We start from the raw sequence: 25,133 nt of genomic DNA on the forward strand, positions 1-25,133 counted from the left end.
GGGTCAGGTAAGAATCACCCAACAACAGCTGGGGGGGGGGGGGGGAAGGGGGAAAGGGGGTGCTGTAGTGTTTGCAGTGACTCTTAATCTATTCACTGAGGTTTCTGACATCATCGTGGCTAATAAAACATAAGGAGCTAAATTCAGTGGTAATGTAAGAACCATATTGTGGTATTTTATATGTTAAAAGTACTTACCATATCTTTACAGCCATCTAAATCTGCAACAAGAACTCATAGATTTGATATACTGAGGAAAATTAAAACAGCTCAGATTTGGAAGCCCAAGGAGCACAGAATTTGTAATATTAAATTTCATCCTTGGTGGTTTTTTGTTTTTGTTTTTGTTTTTTTTTCCTCCCCTGGCATTTATCAATGACTTTAGGTGTTGATGTTAATAAATAGACAGAGTGGGAAGACAAGTTTCCCCGCCCAGTTAGACATTGCTAAATCGCTCCTGAAAGGAGAACAGATGATTTATTTAGAAGGAAAGGGTCATCATTTTGCGGAGTAAAGAAATCAAGAAGAAATAAGAAACCAGCCTGTCCCACACCTGTTCAACTGAAAAATGTGGAGAACGGTTGTCCTGCGGCAAGACGGGAGGTGGAGACAGACAGAAGAACCATCTGGAATCTCCTAGGCCGTCTAGCTTGCAGTTTGTAGCAAGGCAGAGACGAGAGAGCCCGCCTCACCATGTGGGGGCAGAAGGAGGGTACGGGCGTAAAAGCTGTCCTCTGACTTCCACACGTACGCCACACGTGAACACAGGCACACATCACAGGTGCACTAACAGTAGTGAATTTGGAATGGATGAGTTGGAAAAGAAAAAATACCCAGCGTTAAGTCCCTATCTGAGACAGGGCGTGGCTGGCATGCCCTGCCCACTACCTAGGGGCGGGGCTTCCCCTCTCCCAGCCGCCCTTCACTATAAAATCCAGACACCTTGGTTCCTCCAGCCCTTTTGCCCTTCCCCTTCTCCCCATCTCTCTCTCTGCCCTTCGTCTCCCCCCAGCCCTCTCTGTCTCTCTTCTGCTCTCCTCTGTCTCTTTCTGTGCCTCTCCTCATTTTCTCTCCCCCCTTCTCCCTGTGCGCGCTTCTCCCCTCTCTCTCCCTCCTTCACCCCTCCCGCGCTACTCCTAATAAACCTACATTTATATAGTATAGCTTCGTCTCACCGTTAGCTCATGCCAATATTTACTCAATCACCCGGATAAACAACTCCCTATTTTCTGACTATCCAACTTTGTCTTTATGACACACTCGAGGGATTCGGAACCCTAGAAGACAGCTTTCCTGTACTGCTTTAAATTGCAGTGTTTTTCTTTAGATTTACTTACTCTATTTTCTGTGTATGCCTGAATGTGTGCACAGCCTATGCACACCTGGTCCCTCAGAGGTCAGAAGAGGACCCCCTAAAACTGGAGCTACACCTGGTGTGAGCCATCATTTAGGTTCTGGGAACCAAACCCAGGTTCTCAGCAAGTGCTTTTACCACCGAGCCATCTCTGCAGCCCCTGGATTGACTTTTAATTGTCTCGCATTTTAAAGAAGTTTTGCATAATTAACAACTCTAGACCCTGTGTTTGAAGGAATCCAAACCAAAGCTCTCTCTGACAATTTGAAACAAAAGACCTGTCATTTAATAATGTTTAAGTCATTCTCACGTCTTTAGAGTTAGGATGCAATTAGCTACTGATTTAAGGAGAAGGAAGAGAAAGCAGCTATAAAGAACAAAAGCCAGCAGAGGTTACCTACCTGACAAGCACTGTAATTCAGTGCTAACCCCAGGGGCTAAAGCTAGTCAGTATACTTCCAGTCCTTTCAGTTCAAGGCAGATATGCTACCTTATATTAATATTAATCTCTAGGAAGGCAGACATGATTTCATTTCTCTCTTTTTAAAGATCTATTTATTATGTGTACAATGTTCTGACTGTATGTGTGCCTGCACGCCAGAAGAGGGCACCACATTTTATTGTAGATGGTTGTGAGCCACCATGTGGTTGCTGGGAATTGAACTCAGGACCTCTGGAAGAGCAGCCGGTGCTCTTAATCTCTGAGCCATCTCTCCAGCCTGATTCCATTTCTTTTAGATATCACAAGCTCTTTGACAACAACCACTAAGTATTTATTTTTGTTCCTCTTCATTAGTCTGAAAATATTTTTCAGTACCTGGTATAAGCCTTATAAAATGGGGCTGGAGAGATAGCTCAATGATTAAGAGCAGTGGCTGCTCTTCCAGAGGATCTGGGTTCAATTCTCAGCACCCACGTGGTGGCTCACAACTGTCTGTAACTCCAGTCACAGATACTCTCACACAGACATACATGCGGGCAAAACACCAATGCACATGAAATTAAAATGTGTATATTTTTAGGAAAACTTGCCAACTGCCCCACCTGTGGCAGACAGTAATGCACCAGAACAGCACATCCCATTGCTTTTGCAGCCACCTCCTAGACACCAAGACACCAAGTGCATCTACTGTCTCTTGACAAACTTCCATATCACAGATTCTCCATTGAGTCTTCCCAGATCACCTCTGGTTCATTGTCAGGAGAAGATGAACAACTGACAGGAACCAATTTGCAGTTAGCATAGCACTGTGAATAAGTATGAATCTGAATGAAAAACATTTCTAGATTTCCTGTCACCAAAGCCAAGATGTTCCTTGGTGATACCACACTGAAAGTTAACTAATATGGAGCCTTTGGTGTCCCCTTGGCTTCTAAGCTTCTTGGAGGAGGAACTACAACTTGTCCTCTTTTCACTGTATACCCAGCATTTAGTGCTATATGCCTATCTCATAGCAAACGATAAATATGTGTGAATGTACATGTGAATGAATTGTGTGTCACTGAATTTTACATGGCACTCAAAGTCCTCAGAGCTCATGGCTCATCTCACTTCCCTCCACATGTCTTGAGCTCTTTGCTGGTCTCTGTCCGGACAATGCTAATGTCATATTTCAGATCCTTTGCTTGTGTTGTGTGATGCTTGCATTGCAGAGAGGTAGTGGTTAAAAAAACATGAGACCCAGGGTCAAACTGCCTGGGCTTTATCTCAGACTTGCCACTGGCGTGCTTTTACTACCTGGCTTTTATCATCTAGAGAGCTGGACAGATGTTTACTGCGCCCGGAGTGGAACATGGTCCTGTTTAGTTTATAGTTAACAGAGTTGAAGTTGCAACAAAGGTGCAGGTGTTGGCAGTACAGGCAAGCTGGTGGAGGCCACGTGGGACCTCTGGGGTGCCGGCTGGTCAAGTTCTAGCCAAGTGTGACCAAGTCATAAGCGCAGAGACTAAGTCATCGTTCCTCCAGCACATGTTTTGAAAGTTGTGAGAATGCTATCAGTTAAGGGTTCCATTTAAGTAGAATATTATGGAAAACCCTTTTTTTTTTTCCTGTTGCCTAGAGCCTCATTAGTGTTGGGCTGGACAATTAATTAGAAAGTTAAGAAGTAAATAAATTGAGGGTTTAAGAGTTGAGAGCTTACTTTATTCTTTGCCTGTTTATTCTCTGAATGCACAACTTTTAAAAGCTGGAAGTCATAAGCTATCAACAACACAGAGCATTTAGAGCATTGCATGATATTAGCTATTGCTTTACTTTACAATTTCTTGCAAATAAGGAAATAACTGTGGAAACTGGATTATTTTTAATCCACTAAATAACGATATTTACTGAGTATTTACAATGTGGTAGACACTACACCAAGGATCTAAAATTAATCAGCCTACAAAGGAAGGAAACTAAGGCAAAGGACGCTAAAGCGTCTTGCTTAAGGTCAGAGAGCTGAGCAGCAATGACCAGAAAGTCCCACCAGCACTCCTGTCTAAATTCAACTGTGCTTGTTTCAGGCATTTTAATATCACAGGCAAGCCACTGAATGGCTGAATGAAACTGATGGAACTGATTGCACCCCATAGATGATATGAATTGGGGATGGGAGCACTTACAGACTAAATCAGATCAGCCAACTAGAGATCCCAATGATTACCCAGAAGTCAGTTGGGATGGTTAAGCCAAACCTTATCAACTGGAAGACAGTTCATCTGGTTTCCTTATAATTTGATCTACCCCTGTGGAGTTCGAGAAACAGAACCCACTCCACTTACATTGGCTCTCACTAAAAATCTCAGTGGTCCTCTCTCCCAGCGTCCTACACTCGAGTTCAGTTAGGCAACATTTAATTTCATTTACGAATGTCTCACATATGCAAGCCAGTAAATTTCATAATTGTTACTCTGCACAGCTGGGGTTTAAAGCTTTGCTTTGCACACACTGGCACCAAAGCAAAATGATTAACTTTATGTGTATCTAACATATGGACCAGACGGTTAGAAGATGGTCTTGGGTTTTGAAGAGAAAGAATACAGAGTCTGTGAACTTGACCCAAATTCCTGAGGGGTGGGGCAGGGTGTGAAGTTTTGATCTGTATTGTATCTAAGGAGAGAGATTAAGAGCATAATGGCTTTGTTTCTAGTTACTTTCTTTAAGGAGCCCAAGGTTAGCTTTTAGGAAGGTGGGTGGCTGAGAGTGAACTGAGAGCTTTTATAGTGGAATAAGAGATTTTATAGCAGAATAAATTAATAAACTGTAATTTTAAACTGTGGGACCTTTTCTCCAGTGTGAGCTACTGAAATATGAAATAAATAGGAAAATTAAAAGAGATGATTCTTTCATCTTAAACAGGAACATTTTTCTTCTCTATGAATGAGAATACTGGCAGAGAAAGGCAGAATTAATGTTTTTCATATATTTCTGGCCATTTGAAAAAATCAAGGCTGCCATATTTCCTATACTTGACATGATTATTAAATAAATAAAACAAAATGGCCCTAAATTGAACCACCACCTAAACACAAAAGGTGCTTTCCTAACAGATTTTGGAGCAACACAGGAAATAGTCACATGGGAACAGCAGCAAAGATGACTTACAGCAGACACTATGTTTCCTAGTGGAGGCCTTTTTACAACTCATTATTATTACTTGCTTTAGGCTTTTTGTTTGTTTGCTTTGCTTTGCTTTTTCAAGACAAGATTTCTCTGTAGCCCTGGCTGTCCTAGAACTAGCTTTGTAGACCAGGCTGGCCTCAAGCTCGCACAGATCTGCCTGCCTCTGCTGCCTGCATCCCCAAATGCTGGGATTAAAAGGTGTATACTGTCACCACCCAGCTTTGTTTTAGGTTTTGTTTTATTTTTTTTCTCTTCTAGGATGGAGCAGCATCAGGGACCTCTCTAGAACTAGGAACACCAGAGGAACTTTGGAAGGTGGATTTCAGCTCCCCACTAGAGAGTCCTAGACAAAGAAGACAAGAAAGAAAGACCTGGGCTCTGCAGAGTCTTGGTGGGGCCCACGGAGCTTCTACCCTTCAGTTGTTTTCACACAAAAATATCTTACAGCTGCCTTGGCTGTGCTTCTACATAAGAGCCATCCAGGTCTTTCAGTAGTAAAGATCCTTCTGGACTTTCATAATCGATATTTTCCACATTTTTTTTGATCATGAGAATCTCTCACTTGGAGCGGGGAGATGGATCAGTCTCCAAAGGGCACACACATAAAAAGCTGGTGAGCCAGCTTATGCCTCCAACATTGGGGCGCTGGGGAGTCAGGGGGATTCCTGCAGCTTCCTACATGGCCATTCTATCCAGGCTCAGGGAGAAACGCTGTCTCAAAAAAAATAGGGCATGGTGTATACACTCAGGAGGCAGAGGCAGGTGGATCTCTGTGAGTTCCAGGACAGCCAGGGCTATGCAGAGAAATCCTGTCTCAAAAAGCAAAACAAACACACAAAAGTGGGGAAGAGATTGAAATTAAGGAGGTTACCTCTGGCTTCCACATACCTGGTCACTCACGCATCTATATGGACACATACAGATGCATACATACCTGCACAAACACAAAACATATATGTACATACATGAGTGTGTATACAAACACACAGACACACGTGCCCTTCCATTCATCTTGAATTTGTGGAGAGCTGCTTGCTTGGCAAGCTCCTTTGTTACTGAGTATTCAGTGAAAATTTTCACCCTGCCTTTACCTTGGAACAAAGTTAAGTAGGATGTTTTTGCCAAGTTCCTTTAACTTGTTTGTGTGACCTTGCGCCATTTCTTCTCTACAGGGAGGGGATCTAAGAAAACAAATTTGGCTGGTCCGTGAACCCCTTCCTTGTATTGATGTGACTTGTTTTGCTTTGCCTATAAAAAGGAGCTGTTGAATAAATTCAGGGCTGCAGTATTCACTGACAGTCCTCTAGAGCTGATATCTTGTGTCTTGCTTTATTTCTTTCAATCCTCACTCCTGGCGTGGGTACTATTCAACTTTGTCGGCAGGCTTTGGCCATAAATTCCTTCAGATCTCACAATTTCTTCATTTCATGAAGCTGTGAAAAGCACTGTCTCGTCCTGAAAATACTAGACGTGTCTATGTATGATGAGAGCCACATAAGTGTTACCCTTTTCTGGAACTCTGCAAAACTTGAACAATAATTTCTCTCACACATTGGGAAACGGCGGGAAGCCTGCATATTAAAAGATATATATTTGATAAACAACTGAAACAGGGGTCCGGAAAGATGACTCAGTGGTAAAGAGCACCTGCTGGTCTTTCAGAGTTCAGTTCCCAGCACCCACAGGCACAGCTCACAGCCACCTGTAACTCCAGCTCCCGGGGATTTGACATGCTCTTTCTGGACTCCAGAGGCACCTGTACACACATGCTGTACTCTCTCTCTCTCTCTCCCTCTCTCTGTCTCACACACACATTTTTAATAAATAAATAAATTTTAAAAGAGAAGCGCCAACAGCAGCACCTGGCCCATCACCTGGCATTTCTTTCTGGAGAACCACTGTGGTCTTGGCATGTCTGCATTTCTCTCTGAGAGCAAGAATAAGGCGCTTCTGTGGCAGGGCAATGATTCCCCACAGACACGGCTGATACTGAGCCTGTAAGATGTAGCTGGTCTGTACTGAGATATGCCATCAATGTAAAGCACACATCAGCGTTTGAAGAAAGTACCAAAGTTAAAGATCTCAGTTTATGCTGATTACCTGTTCAATAACATTTTTCATCTATAATTTAAATATACTACTGAAATTAGTTTTACCTATTTCTTTGTAACACATGCCACCCTTCTCTAGAGAAATCCAAGAGACATTTCGTATATTAGCTCTTAGGCTAGAGACTGGTCCCTAGAAACTAAAGCTTTTCTTGGTACAAAACCCCTCAGCACCTGTGTATGCTGTGGGCAGATGCTGGCTCAGAGTCCTCAGCTAGCTGGCTGCTTCCCAAACCTAGTTGATGGGGTGGGAGAAACTGCGTAGAGAATTTTAAGGGGAGAGAAGCACTGAAGCTGCTGTATTTGACTTGGCGAAGAGAAGTCAAGGCCTAAAGGCTTGGAAGTGGGGGAGCATGGAGAGTTTCAAGGGGGACTTTCTTCCCTCCACCATACCACACACTTGACCTTATGGAATCTAATGAAGACTGGATCCTTATGGACGAGGGCTGAACGCCATTAACAAGTAGAGAAAGAGCCAGGAGAGAATGTGTGGGATTTCTCCTGTGGCTATAGACTCTGCTTCATCTTTCAACCTGTTCCAGCCCATGGAGGCTGGGGCTCCTGGGGAACTCACAGGCCTCTGAAGCTCTAGGCCAGACCCTGAGTACTGATCTGGGGTGTGTGCGCATGTCCGCCAGCCTCGAGGAACCCTAGGCCATGGTTCCAGGACACTCTGCTCCTGTGTGCTGGTGCTTCCTGGCACCATCTGTCCTGGGCCTCCTCCCTGGGAGGCTCCAAAATCCCATTCAGATGTCAGAGTGGCTGTGGTCACATCTGCCATCCCAGCGAGTGCTAGAGGCCTCACACTTGTCTCTAGACTGGGAACATGGGGTTCTGAGTGGAGTTCCTTCTGAAGCTCACAGTTTATTAAAAGAAACCCCAGGCCCTGGCAGCCAGCACGGTAAATCACAGACCATCCAGGTTTCCTTTAAGTGCTCTTGGGACTACCAGGAAATGCCAATTACAAATGGCTCTGGGACTGCCCAGAGCCCCATAGCACCAGCTCCTCTCTAATAGCTGGGAGGAGATGTCTCCCTTCCCTTGTCTCCAGAAACTCACATTCCAGAGGAGCCAAGCATTTCACCCAACCCAGAATTTCCCTAGGGAGTGAAGCTGGGCTTGAATTTTGAAGAATAAACTAGGAGGCAGGGGAGGTGGGATGTGGAAGGGAAGTATGGTGGGGAGGCTTGGAGTGAGGAGCAGAAGTCACCCAAGAGTAAGATCTGCCAAGCAACACCAGCATGCTGGGTAAGTGCTCTGCATATACACGGAACAGAAATCTCTGTCTCAAGTCTCTTGCTGCTAGGTCTTAGCAGAGAGGCACACAGCTCTACCGCACAAGGCAGAACGGCCATGCTAGGTAGACCAAAGAAAGCGCTTAGCCGCACAGCTCTGAGTGTCCACTGTGAGATGACATTCACTATGTCTGTTATTCCTAAGTGACTGACTCTGCCAGTGCCCCGTCCTGACAGGGTATCACCCACCCCAGGCTGGTGCTGGAAGGATCTCCTGATAGTTGTAGGACCAGCAGCCACTGCCTTACTTGGCCCTTGTCTTCCAGGGTGACCTTCTTCTGATGAGTCTGGTCATCAGCAAGATAGCTTTGGGGTAGGTGCTCCTCTGCCTCCAGCTTCTCCACTGTGTAATATCAGAACTGTCACATGGGAAGACTCATCAGTGACAAAAATAGCCCAGATTTATCTCATCTCCACCTGTCAGAAGAACCCCAACACCTGTCTGTGATCACCCATCTCCTGTATGAAGCATCCTGAAGACAGCCTCCTAGCTGCATAGGCCAGCTAGCTAGCCTTGGCCCTGCAGTGTGTTGAGCTGACAGAGCCGGTGTGTGCCAGTTTAAATGAAATGCTGCCTCCAATCAGCCTGTCCTTCATGTCCCTCTCATCCTGAAGCTGTTCTGCCCAGGGGACACCTTGACTGCCTCCAGAAATTCAAACTAGCATCGTGAGGCTGCCCTGCTGAGCAGAGCCCTGCCTTTGCCATCTAGCTTCCCCCTCACACCATCGCTCTGTTTAGAAGTTTTTCCCTCAGGGTCCTGTTCACTTAGTCATCTACCTCACCTCCCTCTCTCCTGAGGCCTGCAGTCTCTGGCTTATGCTGTACAATTTTCTCTACTTTCTTATTAGAAAAAAAATGTTTAAGAAAACTTCTTCCAAGAAGCCTTCGTTTACTCAGACACCCTTTTCCATCTTAACCCACAAACTTCTCTTCCCTATCATGACCCACGACATCCTACTTCTTACTTTTACTTATTTTATATATGTGTATATATGTATATATTTTTATAAATATATACAAATATATATTTGCCACACTTTATACATTTTTTTTTTAAACTTCGGTACTACAGCACTACTTGTCTCTGACTTTTCTGGCCGGAACTTTCTTCTATTCCTTCTGGAAAATGGAACTTATGCGTGGAATCAGAGCTCCATGATTTTTGCTAACTACGTAATTATCTGTTGACATGAGGTACAGGCCACTCTCGGGCTACACGGGAAGAAGAGGGTCTCCTCTGTGTGACAAGGAGCTCGCTCTCCAGGGACCCCTGATGGGACAAAAGTCATCTGGGCCTCCACTTCAGGAAGAAGCAGGCACTGTGCTGTGTGTGGTCCTGGGCTCTGCCACTGCTGGTCCTACTCCCAACCTGTCTGCTGAACGGTCTGAGCAGAGGAATAAGCTAGAAGGAGAAACCCACTGGCGCCCTCTTCAGGGCTTAATGCTGCTCTGTTTGGGAGGTACAGAATCAGGATCCCATTGACTTCACCCGCTCTGCAAAGTATAATCACGCCTTAAAGATCTGTAAGATGGTAGGCGCTGCTGTCCGCATTCCAAATGCAAAGAGCAACAAAAAGCCAAGAGAGGGAGAGCATTATTTTACTGAAACGCCACTTCCAAGGAGAGATGTGCAGGACCTCAGGCAGAAGGTAATGGGGCCAGAACTCAGCTCCGGGCTCTGAAGCCAGCCTAGTCTTTGACGTTACAGAATGCTCCCTCTCATTTTCTTGCTTTTCTTTTTCCTTCTAGTTTCTCCCAAGCTCTTAACTCCTTTAAGACCCCAAACTGCTATTCATAAGTCAGAGTATATGGTTCAAATGTAGATATGATCTTTCAAGTTCCTTTTCAACTTCTTCTCTTCCCTCCCCCGAGCCTTTTTTACCTTTATCCAGTCTGCTAATAAACAACAGGGCATTTTGCAAACGGGAAAGTGTGCCCTGATACTGTCTTCGAATCCTTCTACCGTTCTTCTGCTTGGATCATTCAGTTTGAGAAGTCTCAGCTGAAAGATTAGAATGTATCTCTGCTGCCATGTCATTTTTTTTTTTTTTTTTTTTACCCACAAAGCCACCTTAGAACTTCTAATAAACAGGAAGAATTATGTAGGAGATATCACTATGTCTGAAACAGTCCAGCTGCTGGCAAAAGCATGGTCATGCCAGCATGCCCAAAGGGAAAGACTCCATGCTGACCATGGCTGCCTCAGTTTACCCAATGGTGACTGGGAAGCAGGCAATGAGAGCATCCCTCAGCACAGGCACCTTTCCCACCAGAGGTGGCTGGTGCTGGAGAACACAGGCGTGGCCCTGTCTCCTGGCTACCCCAGGCTGCACGGTCTCACTCTGCGTGTTCAGTCCCTTTAGCGGTCAGCATGGACAGGGAATCTGAAGGAGGCAGAGGGAAAATGCCCTGTGGTTACTATCTCTGATGTCACACTGTGGTAGCTTGGGATGGAGAATGCCTCTGGAAGGCCCATGTGTCAAGGCGTGGTCTCTACCCTTGGTACCACCAGCAGGTGCAGCCTTTAAGAGGCAGGGCAAGCGAGTGGTCTTCAGATCCGTGGGGGTGTCTCCCTACAGGGGATGATGGAAACTTGGTCTTTTTCCTTTCTTTCCAGACAAAGGAGGTTTTGCTCTACCAGACACACCTGCCATGATGTGCTACCCCATTCCTAAACCAGCAGAGTTAACTGATCACACACAGAAACCCCTAACACTGTGAGAAACAAACAAATACATCTTTTGTCTTCAGGAGTTGGTTATCTCTGGTGTTTGTTCTAGTCGTGGAAAGCTAAAGAGTGATACACAGAGTCAGGTGTTGATCTTTTCAACCTTAATTAGAAACTAAGCTGATACACCCTCTCCATATCAACTAATGAAGGGAGTGCTACCTGCCTGGCTGCCCAGGGAAGAGGCTCCCTTGAACAGGCAAGAAAGCCAGCCTGGGGCGCTCTGATGCCTGACTTTGGAAGCAAAGGACAATCTCAGTCTAGCTCCCAGGAAACCTGCACTTAGCTGGAAGGAATTCTTTGATAGTGAAATTAAAGTTTTCCTTTGAATTTTAAGGGGCTTTCCTTAGCTTTTGGCAAAAGCCCATATTACTATGAAATAGAATGTTCACGGAAGAGTGTGCAAGGCATACATCCACAGCACAGTGACTACTATGAAGCAAGCGTCCAGGTGCCCACCCCTGAGACACTAGCCAGAGCACCGGAGCATGGCCAGCACCACCTAGGGTGTCAATTGTATGTTTGTTGCTGTATTTTAAGATTTATTTATTTTATTTTATGTGGATGAGTGTTTTGCCTGCATGTATGTATATGGACTATATGTGTGCCTGGTGCCTGTGGAGGTCAGAAAAGGGCATCAGGTTTCCTGGGACTGGAGTCATAGGCCACCATGTAGGGCCTGGGGATAGCACTTGGTTCCTCTACAAGAGTAGCAAATGCTCTTAGCCATATATTTAACTTTTGAAGCAGGGTAAATAAAATGACCTAAACAATGGGCAGGGGCGGGGGGTAAGCCCTGGGATGATTTTGCCAGAATAACTGGGGCCTCCTTTGTCTCAAGCAGCACTGTATGGCCTCTTCCCCCTTCAAAGAGACAGGCATGCACCTGAAACAAATGCTTTCAATTTCAGTGAAGACAATAGGTTTGTCTTCAAAGGCTACACTACACTGATCGACAGACAGACAGAGAGATGATAGGTCGTGATGGATGTTTCAGATTTTACAAGCCTCATTAACATTCTGTCATTTGACGGAGGACACATTGTCACTTTTGAATGGAGGTCTGAGGATGTTTATCATTATAAGGCAATAAACTGGGACCCAGTTCCAGATAGAAAGTGAAGGTGTGAGGAAGTTCTAGTTTCTCTAATAGCACACTGTACTAACTCTGCTGTCACCTCCTGTTGTCTCAAATAGGACAACAGGGGACTTTTCCTGTCTGTTAACTGAATGCATTTTTGCATGAGTAAGTCCAGAAAGCAACAAACAGACTCTTGCTTGTTAGTTCTGAGGCTTATATGTGGCTTCTTAATATAATCCAAAATATGAAGAAAAGTGAACTTTCAATTTAAAAACTTAGCAGCTTAGCACACAACTCAAAATTACAGAGAAGCTTGCTAGGATATCACATTTGTTTCCTCTCTCTGTCTCTCTCTGTGTGTCGGTTTCTCTGTGTCTGTCTCTCTGTCTTTGTCTGTCTCTGTCTCTCTGTCTTTCTGTCTTTGTCTCTGTCTATGTCTCTCTCCTTCTCTCTCTCTCAATACCCACTTTTGTAACTCCTAGATGATGTGGGATTCAATTTCCAGGGAAAAAATCAGAAAAAGTTGTAAGCTCTCTAGAAGACAGTTTAACAATTAAAATCAAGAAATAGAAAAGGCCCCTCTGTGTTTCCTTCCTGCTTTGGGATGACTGCAGGGAGAGCAGGGGCTCATGGCAGAGCCTTGCTTTCTGCCTAGAGACACCTAGTGCTCGAGACTAGGAACTTGCTTTTCTTTCACTACAGATTGAAGTAAATTCCAAAATCACAAACAGATTTGACAAGTCACTATTCACGTTTTTGGGAGAGTGCAAATGCCAGCTGAAGGGTCCTCCAGGCAGATTTTATTTCAGGGACTCTTAGCCCTGTTAATAATGGCGTCATCTCTGCTTCTGCCCAGAAACCAGCTGCAGAGGAGTCCGAGCTCCAGTGGGGAAGCCCCAGCCAGCTCTGCCCACGCCTGCCCTCCAGAACCCAGGGGTCCATATGAATCAATCCTGGCTGTAGCCAAGGAGTTGGCAGCAGACTTTTGCTGGGCACTGAGTACCATGGGAACATGATTGAAGGTAGTTAAGTTACTTCATCGAGAGAGGTAAAGGCTGCAGACTAGCCTTTTTGTTCTCCCTTATTCACAACTTTCATTACTCTGTCTATAATATATTCACACATGGTGACAGTTCCGTTCCAACTTGAAAATGTCACAGGTAAGAGACACGGGTGCCATTGATTTTAGGAAAAAGAAGGAAGGAGTGATTTTTAAAAAGGCTCTCCCACTCGTTCATAAAAGCACATCCACAGCTGTTTCCAGATAGCCTCAATAATACAAAGCCCTTAGGAGCAGAGCAGGGAGAAGAGGTCTGACTGGCCTGCCCAGATGGAGACAGCTGGATCCCAGGTAAATCAAAGGAGCCTGGCCCAGTGAGAATCCATTTGGCAGCACAGAAAAGAGCTGGGAGCTCCCCTTTGGGGCCCTGGCATACTGCTCCCTTGCATGAGGACTCACAGAATGACATCTTAGGTTGACTGTCAGCAAGTGATGCCATGGATGTTGCTGGTTGTTTAGGGGATGACAGAGTAGACACTGGGTCCTGGGTGGGAACTGGACCAGGGAATCTCTGAGGGGCTCGTGCTCAGATATTTGACGTGGCATGTCCTCTTTACTTGGAATATTATAAATAGAAAGAATCACCTCAATAACTCTAGCTAAACCAAGTCAAGCCTAGATGCTTAGTGTGAATTAATGATAATATTACAGTTTTATCAAAGGAAGAGTTAAAAGGAGGCAGAGAAAGTGAGAAGGCTGAGAGATGATATGGAAAGTGTGTGTGTGTGCAAGGAAAATTCTCAGGAGTTAACTTACAAAATAAATAGCCATGCTCTTTTCTTGAACTTAGGCAGAACCCTGACCCTGGCTAAAGAAGTTCAATGTTGAGCTGGAGAGATGGATCAGCATTTGTTGCTCTTGCAGAGGACTCAGATTTGCTTTCAGTACCCACATCGCAGCTCACAGCCATCCTTAACTCCAGTTCTAGGGAATCTAGAACTGTGGGCACCACGCATATGCATGGTACACAGACACACACGTAGGGACAACACTCAGACATACAAAACAAAACAAAATGAAGTAAGTCTTTTCAAAAGGGGAAAATTTGGTGTGGGCAGTGATGATCCCTGAGCCTTGGTGCGTGTGTGTGTGTGTGTGTGTGTGTGTGTGTGTGTGTGTGTGCAGTATTTAGACACTGAAAGACATCGCCTTGGCTCATATAGGCATCAGACTGAGGCTTGGGGGAAAGGTTTCCCAGGTACCTGTTTTGGTCAAAGGGATTGAGAACAGTTGCTGAAGAAGTTTGTTCTCAGAAGTCCTCAGGACTACAACCACATCAGCAGGGAGGGTGTCTCTGTTTTTCTCCAGAACACCAGAAGCATCATACAGTACCTAGAATAGAGACAGCAAAGTATGCAAGTTAACTAAGGCAACTGCCTGGGTAGCTGTTGCCCAGAACTAGATAAACTCATCCTGCTACACTCAGCCTTTCAACTTCAAAGCACCAGATAAAAGGGAGTTGTGCTTTTGACAGGTCCGTTTATCTCAGCTTCTTGTCCAGTTATCTTTGAGGAAAAGTATCATACTAAAGATATAGCACAATAGAAAAACTGTTAAAAATACCAAGAGTTCATCATGTATAAAACATCCATCCCCCATTCTACTGATAGGCCAGCAGGAGCTGAACAAGGGGATGAATGAGGTTGGGCAATCATCATACTGGGGCAGATGGGCCTTCAGCTCATGACCACCATGCTCTCACTGCTAATAGAGCACTCATGGAGTCTGACTAAGTGGTGCTTGGTTCTCAGCAATGAGGAAATCCAACTTAGAGGTCTTTTTAAGGCTAGTCTACAAATCTGGAGTGCTGTGTGGTTTGAATGAGGATGACCCACACAGGCTCATATACTTGAATGTTTGGGACCCAGTTTGGTGAAACTGTTTAGGAAGGATTAGGAGGTATGACTTTGTTGGAGTAGGTATGTCACTGGGGGTGATCTCTGAGGTTTCAAAAGCTCATGCCAGGCCCAGTTTCTTCTCTCTCTCTCTCTCTCTCTCTCCCCAACTATGCTCCCTGTCGTGATGATTATGGACCCACCCTCTGAAACCGAAAGAAAGTCCCCAATTAAAAGCTTTCTTTGAAAAGTTGGCTTGGTCATGGTTCTTCTTCGTGGAATAATAACCCTAACTAAGATAAATAGATAATAAATTCAACAAAGAATTTACAGAGACAAAAGAATCCTAGAAAGGAGAAAAACAAAAGAAACAGATACAAATAGAAAAACGTATATCAGAGGACAAGAAAGAGAGGCATAGAGAATATGGAAGGTAAATTTACTTTCAACTGAGGATAAAATTTTGGAAGATAATTTGGACCCATCAACAGGATCATCCTAAATGTCTTTCATTGAACCTCACCCATTTCCTGGATCTAGGGCCTCAATTAACCTCATAGAAACTGGTCACAATTGAATTGGTTTATCTGGGAGAAACACAGCGGTGAGCTGTTGGCTATGGGGCTGGACAGCTTCCTGAATCAGTCACCAATCAGCTTTGGGAACTTAAATTGAAATGGAAGCATGATATGTGGAAAGCGGGTGTTCCGGTTCACATGTTAAAAGTTTACCATCTGGATGAGGGAGATTGCGCCCTTTCACCAGACCTTTCTAGCGGCCCATAGACATGTCACCTTCATCCCAGGTGTCTTCAGAGTGTGAACATTGACCATTAAACCCTGCAAGGGCTGTGGTATGTTTCCTGCCTCGAGAGCTGTCAGTTCTGGGCCCTCCTCCAGGCGGGAAGCAGGAGGTGGCTCCACGGGCCACCACATCTATAAATGTCACACTGAGGACACTTGGGGACGGTGACTAGAATCAAAAGGAGAGGGCAGTCTGCAGGCAGCTTCATAAGCATCCCCACCAGGGAGCGGGGGGACACAGGTATGCTGTCATTCTTAGGTCCCATAACTCCTGCCCCTCTCACCGGTCCAGCATAGTGTTGAATGCCGAAACAGAGCTCCACTCCTTTGGGCCTCCAGAAGAACTTGCATCGTAGGTTATCTTCAAACTTATCTGTGTGCAGAAAAGAGACTGGAGTGCTCATCTCTAAATGGGATATCTAGAAGGCACACACGTTCCAAACACACACGCACACACAGCAAGGCTCAGGGATCATCACAGAAGAAGGGGTGGAAAGAGTCAGAGGAAGTGGATGTGCATAGTGAAAACGGTATTTGCTGTGTATGACTGTGCAATTGCACACACAAACCCACAACAGCCCCGACCTGGACTCTATGACCGTGTCTGTGTCACGGCTCACAAGGCCCATACAAGAGGCAACCAACTCCAAATCTCAGCACGGGGGAGGGGCCCATGAAATCCCACTTCTAGCTGAGGAACCATTGGCAATTGATAGCTGCTAGCGGGAGAAAGAGCCAGTTTTCCTCAGGGATGCAGGCCCTGAGAGGCTACACATGCTTCAAGAAATGGCCCCACACTCATGCGTACAGAGACTTAAATGGACCCAGAGGGTATTACAGAGGAGGGGGTTGCTGAAAGGGGAAAGCAGTGGTACAGGGGAGTAAGGGAAGAATTGGGAGGGGGAGGAACAGGAGATGGATTTGATCCAAACATATCATATGAATGTATGAATATTAAATAGAATATTTCAAAATTGACTTGTATGGATTTTCATGTTGGAGAGAAACAATGGAAACTGTTTGCTCTTTCAGACCAAAATCTGCTCCTCTAGCCGGACACACAGGATAAAGGTTTGCAGGCCAGCCCCAAGCAGCCCTGCTTAGATGGGCACGCCCCATCTTGCCTTCCTTTCACTGTTAGGAAGCCTCATTCCCCTCCTATCTCTGGGAAACTCTTAGTGTGGACACCAAGGACAATAGATCCTGCTAAGGAGCTCTGGAACGTGCAGATAGGCTAGCAAGGCAGAGAACCCCAGCTGGGCTTCATTTGAGCAATGTGCAGGGAAGAGAAAACTGCTGGTGCTGACTTCAACACTCTGAAGTGAGTCTCCCTTACACAGAGTTCTATTTGAGGAAAGAGCTCAAAACTTTCTACTCCCTCCACCTACAAACATTACTGTGGGTATGACCCAGGGCCTAGCATGGGGAACCACACTAGGTACTAAAGGCAGGTAAGGAACTGGGGCCCCAGGCCCTCTAACATCACAACATAGATAATGACAAAAGCTCATTTAAAATGAAGATTCAAAAAAAAGAAAAGTTCATGAGGGATAAGGGCAGAGCAGGGAGGGAGTGGAGATGGAGAACTTGGATATGGACTGGCAAGACAGCTCAGCCAGTAAAGGCACTTGCCTGATTAGCCAAGTTCAAGGACAAGCTAGAGGGACAGGACCTACTCTTACAAGTTGTTCTCTAACTGGCCCCTACACACAAGATAGAGAGATAGATGGATGATAGACAGATAATGGGAGATAGATAGATAGATAGATAGATAGATAGATAGATAGATAGATAGATAGATATAAAAAGGAGAGAAATTTAGATGCCAGACAGAGGTACATATCTCTCTCTAAGAGATACCAGTAACCTAAGAAAAGGAGGCTTTGGAAAGAGCAAGGCAGCAGGAATATCTACAGAAGAGGGACACTGTGAGTCAGGGAATACAGGGTTCCTGTGCTGCCTGGGACTAGAGGTTGATAGGAGCCATGGTGAAGACATGGCACAAGTTTGCGAAGAGGATATAAATGATCACTTCTCAGCCTTTGGGCTAAGATGAAGTGTAAAAGGAAGATCAGGAAGTACTGATGATGAGAACTAAGGGAGGTGAAGGCATAAGATGATATAAGCATAAGGAAATAATAGCATTTGTGATGGTAGGAACAGGAGAATGGGGAGAGGGAGCTGAGGATTGGTGCTAGATTTAAGTTGCAAATTCCACTGGGACATTGCATTTCATTTAAACACAATTTTTAATTTTCTTAATTTAAATTTGTATTTATGTGCATGTGTGTGCTTCTGCTTGTTTGTATACTGTATGTGCCCAGATGCCAGAAGAAGGCAGAAGCTGGGGTTAAAATCTCTGTGAGTGGAGCTAAAGGTGGTAAGCAGCTTGATATGAGCGATGGAAACTGAACTCAGCAAGAGCAGCAAGTTCTCTTAACCTCCGAGCCGTCTCTCCGGAACCCCAAGTCTCTACTCTTACAATCAACTAAGTGTCCTAAGTAAGACGGGTAAACTGCTTACAGCTTAAAACACATCCAGCTAATGCCTCGAGTGAAGTACCTCTCATCATGTCTGCCTTTCTCCTGAAAGGTACCTACCAACCAAGGTCTGATCCGTTGCTTGGGGGAAACGGCTCTCCTCATCCAAAAGTGCGAGAAGGCCCAAGGGTTTTTGAAGGAACATGTCCAGGAGTGGGCGGTTGTCTTCATACTGCACAAGAACGGCATCGATGCCTTCACTCTTGTACTCCATCTGGAAGGAAACAGGCTGTGACTCTTTGGCCTGAACCTGGCCTCTGTACCACCAGGACATCTCAGCCTGGATTTCCTGGGGCTGGCCATATTGAGTCGTGTGAGTTACTGGGTATGTTTGGGGCATATGGCAAAAGAACCTATGCATTACAGCCTTGAAGCTGTGCCCTTGGGTGTGATTTAAATGTGACCTATTGTAGGCCAGCAGAAGCTACCTCTCAGCCCCTGAGCAACTGCATGTTTCCCAGGGAGATAAATGGCAGGACTGCGGGTCTGCCTAACATCAAGTTTTGTGTACGGTGAACGGGTGACGGAGGTTTACAGACATACCCAGAGCGTGTGTATTTCCTCACTGTCCTTATGTTTACCTACTCACGTTTAGTGTGCCCACTCTCACCCACCCCCAGCCCGCCCCGTGCATGGAAGCTGACTGAGTCAGCCACTGGGCTCGTTCGGGTTGTTCTGTTTCGTGTTACCCCAAAGGGAGACTTTAGGTATGAGCATAGGTCCGGTGAAACTGAACACTGCTGAGGTCAATGCTGCAGGAGCGAGGCCCTGGTGTCTTCTCAGATTGTCAGATTTACCATTGAACTGTGTGGGGAGTAGACTTCCATGTCAAGAGATTCAAGAACATGCCTTTCTCCTGCCTGGAGACGCCCTTCATTACTGGGGAACCGGGTGCAAGAGACAATGGGAGATGAGGATGATGATGATGATGGTGGTGGTGGTGGTGGTGGTGGTGGTGGTGAGTATGGGTTTTAAGGAACCATGTCTTGGGCTCAGGTGACTTTTTTAGACAACAGTATAGATATTTTTAGCCAAAAATGGGAGAGAATGAAACATATTCAATGATACACATGGAAGAATTTTGAAGCAAGACTTAAATAATTGGTCTGTCACCAGCTCCACTCAAGTGAGGAAATATACCTTTCCACAGAAAGCAGGAGCTTTTCTTCTCCCCGACTAAACCCGGCCTGTTTATTTCAACAGGACTGTCTCACCAGTGCTTTTTCTGCAGTCTTCTACCTGACAGCCTGACTAACCAGATTTTTCCTTCACATTGTGGGCAGCCTGTCAGTCTTCCCCAACCCCAGGACCCAGCCCCAACCCTGCCACTCTCAGCTGCAGAGTCAACCTCTACCTGTTCAAGGGCAAACACGTGCTGGTTGAAGTAGTACTGGACCTGCTCGTTGGCGATGTTTATGCAGAGCTGCTCAAAGGAGTTCCTCTGGAAGTCCTCAAAGCCAAAAATGTCCAGGATGCCCACGCTCATCCTGTCCTCGGCACTACTGCGAGAGAAAGGAAACCAATCAGGAGGAGTCGCATCTCTCTCACGACAATAAGAATACAAGTCCATTGAACACAGGGAACTTCCCAGAGACTCAGACTCCAACCAAGGACTATTCGTGGAGATGACCTGGAACCCCTGCACAGGTATAGCCCATGGCAGTTCAGTGTCCAAATGGGTTCCATAGTAATGGGAAGAGGGACTGCCTCTGACATAATCTGATTGGCCTGCTCGTTGATCACTTCCCCCTGAGGGGGGAGCAGCCTTATCAGGCCACAGTAGAGGACAATGCAGCCACTTTTGATGAGAACTGATAGACTAAGATCAGAAAGAAGAGGAGAACCTCCCCTATCAGTGGACTTGGGGAGTGGCATGCATGCAGAAAGGGGAGGGAGGGTGAGATCGGGAGGGGAGGAGGGAGGGGCTTATGGGGGGATACAAAATGAATAAAGTGTAATTAATAAAAAATTAAAAATTAATTAATTAATTGATTGATTGATTGATTAAATGACAAAAAAAAAAAGAATACAAGTCCACCTGTCAACCAACATGCAGGTCCATCGGGGAAAGATGCCTCCTGCTTCCTAGGGACAACAGCTTGAAACTTTCGATAAACTTTCCATTTTAAAAAAAGTGAAAAAAAAATCCTTTAATAATAGAATCCTTTGAAATTAGCCAGGCATGGTGACACATACCTGTAATCTCAGCACTCGGGAGGCTAAGACAGGGTTGTCGGGAGTTCAAGGTCAGCCTGTGCTACAGAGCTAGACCCTGCCTCAAAACATATAAACATTAAAAAAAAAGGCTAACAGGACAAAAATCTATTCAGATGCAGATCACACGCAAAGGGGCCTTGGCTTCTCAGACTTATTCTTCCATCTACCCACCCCAAAACCGGCTTGGGAGGCGACTTCTGAATTTAACTGTGTCAATTTCTCTATGATATAGAAGAACACTAAAGCTCAGAATCATAGTAGCAATAACAAGAAAGAGAGTCTGTGCTTTAAAGTGTTTCACAAAATGTATCATGTATTTCTAAAAACACCCTGAGGAGGAGGACGTTCTAACTTCCCTTTTACAGAGATAAAAGGTGGCAGAATACTCAGCTGATGTAGCTGTGGACGGTGGAGGGGAACCTGTTTCTCCAGCTCCCTGCTAAGCCTCCATCCGTCATTCTCCTCGCAGGAGTAAATGCTTCAAGTGTCCTGGTTCCCACTGATACTTTTAATGCGGAGGGCTGGAGGGGGCCCTTTGGCTAAGGAAAACCCAAGTAGAGCTAAGGGACGCCTGGTGTCTGGGCCTCGGCTTCCCAGGGGACTTGCCACAGGTTTTTATCCGGCTGCAGGAGAGTGTTGACGCGGTTCACAATCCAGCTGAACAGCCTCCCGTAAAGGGCCTTCGACATAGCGTCCCTGACGTCTGCAGCCCTGTCCACGGTGTTGGCTCGGACAATGGTCTCGCCTCTCGTGACCACACAGTGGGATGTGAGGGCCTCCAGGAGCTCTCCGGAGCTGATGCAGAGCAGGTAGGCAGCTGGAACAAAGAGGAGGTGTGACCCCAGACGTGTGGCCACCGTTCACACAGCCCACGCCAAGCAGCACCTGCAGAAGCCACGGTGTGCCAGCCTCTGTGCCAGGTGCTTCACACTCAAGACAAACAAGCAAGGTCCCTAACTCCAAGAAGCATCTGGGCTGGGCAGGGCAGCTCCCACGCTGTTCTGACATCTCCCTACACGTACTTAGTAAGAAAGGGTGTGAGGGAGAGGTCTGAGGAGGGAGAGGAAGCCATCCTCTATCAAATACATTGTGAGACTAGACAGTCACAAACACAGAGGGTCATAGAGACCCTAAATAGACTGCCGCAGATTAACACAAAAAAGGGGTTTTGTTTTTTTGATTTGGTTTTTGGTTTTTCGGGACAGGGTTTCTCTGTGTAGCCCTAGCTGTCCTCTCTCACTCACTCTGTAGCCCAGGCTGGCTTCAGATCCTGCATCCTCCAGCCTCTCTTCCCAAGGTAGGAAGCATCTTGCCCAGCAGATATCGATGAAGAGTCCTCACCCATTCTTTCACCACGATTGCTAGTAGAACTTTCAAAATAAGCAGGTGCTACTTTCTCTCCTCCAGTTGCTGACCCCATGAATTCGTAAAGGGGCCAAACCTTAATATTTCTTTTCAAAATGTAAATTATTGTGAAAATCAGGTGGAGAACTCCTGGGTAAAGCTACTCAGCCACAGGCTGCTTTTCTGCAGAAAAGCCATCTGCAGCGTAGGGGCGAAGGCTACTATTCCACAGGATTGCTTCTGGGAAATGTTGGCCAGTGGAACCTTCTAGAGTTAACAGGAGGATGAGTTACAGCTGCAACCTATTCCACAGGTCCTTGAAATGCTTCAGACATGAAAGGCATGCACACTTTGACAAGGAAGGCGTAAGCATCAATTACCATTTTTCAAAGCTTCGGCATTGGGCACCTCACTTTTATCAGTTTGGTGTTGAGAGGAAATCGCTGCAAACTCAATGTTCCCGATATTCAAAATCCCAGCCAGAATTCTGTACACGGAATGCACCTCCTGAAAAGGACGTTGAGAAGACATGCTTGGAGGGCACCACCAATCAAACTAACAAGCCCCTTACCCTTCGGCTGAAAGTACCATAGCTGTCCATCAAACTCTGTTCTCCCTCTTCCTGAGCACACACAGAGGTGGCCATGTCCCTAAGTGCTAAAGATGAGACAAGTAAAGTGATGTGTGCTTCCCTGGGTTCCAGGACCTGTGGAAGGGAGCACACTTCCTCTCTGCTTTCTTTCTCACTATTGCTAGCTAGAACGCCCAGCAACCTGGCTTCAACCATGTCTTCTTATTTTTTTTTGGGGGGGGGGGAAGTTTGGGGGCAGGGGCTGGTTTTTTTTCAGACAGGGTTCCTTTGTGTAGCCTTGGCTATCCTTGACTTGATTTGTAAACCAGGATGGTATTGAACTCAGAGACCCACCTGCTCCACCATGTCGTTAAACCAGCAAAGGACTATGTGGGATGGAGCTGTTCTGCCACCTGGCACAGTAGCCAAGAGGGAAATGACCTTCTTTGTCCTTTAACTTACCCTTTAGCCTTTTACTCTACTTAATCCCAGCTCCCAACTTTAGAAACAGACCTTTCTTTTCCCCCCAAAACAAGAGATTAGATATATTCCCTCACCTCTTTTGGGTATCGCTGTCTATAAAATATCTCAGAGGGCACCCACTCATGGCTTACAAGGAGGCTGTCTCAGACTTATAGGTTGTAGCCATGCATCGAGTGAGCACACATTTTAAAAGACTCACTAGAAATAAACCATGATATTATGAGGTAAGAAGAAATAACTGTATTTTGCCTTTGTCTCTAGCTCCTAGGACAAGACGTTTCTAAAGTTGTCTGGGTGAATAGAGCTTTGTTGTGGCAACAGGTGCCTTTCAAACATGCCTGTGTTTATGTTAATAAGTGGATTTTGGCGGGCTTCTAGACAAGACTTGCAATTGCAGAAACTGGTATTAAGGGGAACCAGTCTTAGAACTCTTAGTCCCCTGATCCCAACAAACTCTGGGGAGGACTAGGGCTCCAGACTGAGTTAATTGCCAATCAATGGCCAATAACTAATTAGCTGTGTGTGTGTGTGTGTGTGTGTGTGTGTGTGTGTGTGTGTGTGTGTGGTGTCTGTGGCAAACTCCACAAAAACTCTAAACAGAATTAGGGAGCTTCCAAATTGGTGAATCCATGAAGGTGCTGGCAGGGTGGCATGCCCAGGGGGCATGAGCCCCCTTACCATGTACTGCCCATTCATTTTTTATTTGGCTGTCCCTGGCTTGTAACCTTTATAACAAGTCTGCAACCTTAAGCAAAAAAAAATTTTTTTTTTTTTCTGAATTTTGTGAACTGTTACGCCAATTAAGCAAGCTATAGAATTAAGGTCATGGTAACTTCACACCCAGTTCGAAATATGAAAAGCCTGGGGCTGCCAACTGGTGCCTGAAGTGGGGGCAGTCTTGAGGGACTGAGCCCTTAGCTAACACTAGATAAACAGATTGAGCAGAACTGTAGGCCACTGAGTTGGTATAAGGGATTAATTGATAAGGAAGTTTAGGGGAAAAAAAAAAAAAAAACCTCACATATTTGTTGGCAAAAATTTGAGTAAAATACATTCAGATTATCTAAGTTCTGTTTTCATGTTCAAAACTGAACAGCTAAGTACCATTAATGGATTAAAAATAATACACGTTCTATTCAAATCTTACATTTTCTATATGTGAAATAATGAAACATCTAGTGGGAAATTTTCTGAATTTGATGCTAATAAACAAAACTACTTCCATAAAACATATTCAAACAGCTATTTAATGCTGTACGCAGCAGCCAAGTAATAGGAACTGTCACTAGACCCTTGATAAATATTGCCTCCCAAAATGAGCCTCCCTGTAGACATTACTCAGTAAAGCCTAAAAGCTCAACGCAGGCTGTAACACTGACATCTACTGGAGGCCTGAAAATGCTACAAAGACAAATGAGAATTCTTGAGCCAGCCCCTGCCATAGAGAAGTATTGTTCTTCCAACTTTTAAACCACGGGCAAGATGTCATGTTTCAGACTTCAAGAATCACTATTTAATCACGTGACTTAGGAGTGGCTGAGGAGAACACCTACCCCAAATGGGCTCTTTAGAACTTGCCTGGGTTTAACATGACAGCCCCCCATTACGGTGATCAATACAGGGTGAGCCCTGCCGAATGCAGCAAGCCCCGACGGAGGCAGATCTGAGAGTTTGAAGCCGGGGCTGCAGCGGTGAGTTCTGCGTCTACCGTGTCTGTATCCAGCCTCCCCAACGGGTTCTCTAAACCCCTCCTCACTCTTCAGGAAAAGTGTAGTTCCTCTAAGGAACACACACGGTCCCTATCATATACGATATGACACCGCCCCAAGAGGCTTTAAGCACATTAGCGCTAAGACAATGGGTGTGAGGAAAATGGCTGCCTGAGAGCATGCTCCTGAGATGAACAGCTCACCAAGCTGCTTCTCCGGCCACATTCTCTTCGATGCTATGCCCAGGGAGTCAACAGAAGTAGAAACCTACCACTGACCTTCAGTGACACTTAGATTTGAATGCCACGTGGACGGCTCTTTCCTTGCGTCTCCTTCCTTGGTTCAGTGAAGAAAGCAGGGATGGGGCATGCAACTCGTCCTCTTTAAAAAGGATTTAGCCC

At 45.5% G+C, this 25,133-nt stretch overlaps 1 protein-coding gene across 2 annotated transcripts in view; it reads right to left on the reverse strand.

Annotated features, from left to right (window-relative positions):
- Myo3b (myosin IIIB) overlaps positions 1-25,133 on the reverse strand; it is a 306,408-nt gene that overhangs the window by 139,839 nt on the left and 141,436 nt on the right. For both annotated transcript variants that reach the window (XM_055600477.1, XM_055600478.1), the window contains exons 16-21: positions 22,350-22,476; positions 21,232-21,442; positions 19,763-19,910; positions 18,469-18,622; positions 16,153-16,241; positions 14,433-14,562 (exon numbers count right to left, since the gene is read on the reverse strand). In XM_055600477.1, the coding sequence (XP_055456452.1) occupies positions 14,433-14,562; positions 16,153-16,241; positions 18,469-18,622; positions 19,763-19,910; positions 21,232-21,442; positions 22,350-22,476 (859 nt within the window). The remainder of the gene's footprint in view (positions 1-14,432; positions 14,563-16,152; positions 16,242-18,468; positions 18,623-19,762; positions 19,911-21,231; positions 21,443-22,349; positions 22,477-25,133) is intronic.

The sequence above is a fragment of the Psammomys obesus genome, unplaced genomic scaffold (assembly GCF_907164565.1).
Source record: "Psammomys obesus unplaced genomic scaffold, mPsaObe1.curated_primary_1811, whole genome shotgun sequence".
NCBI lineage: Eukaryota > Metazoa > Chordata > Mammalia > Rodentia > Muridae > Psammomys > Psammomys obesus.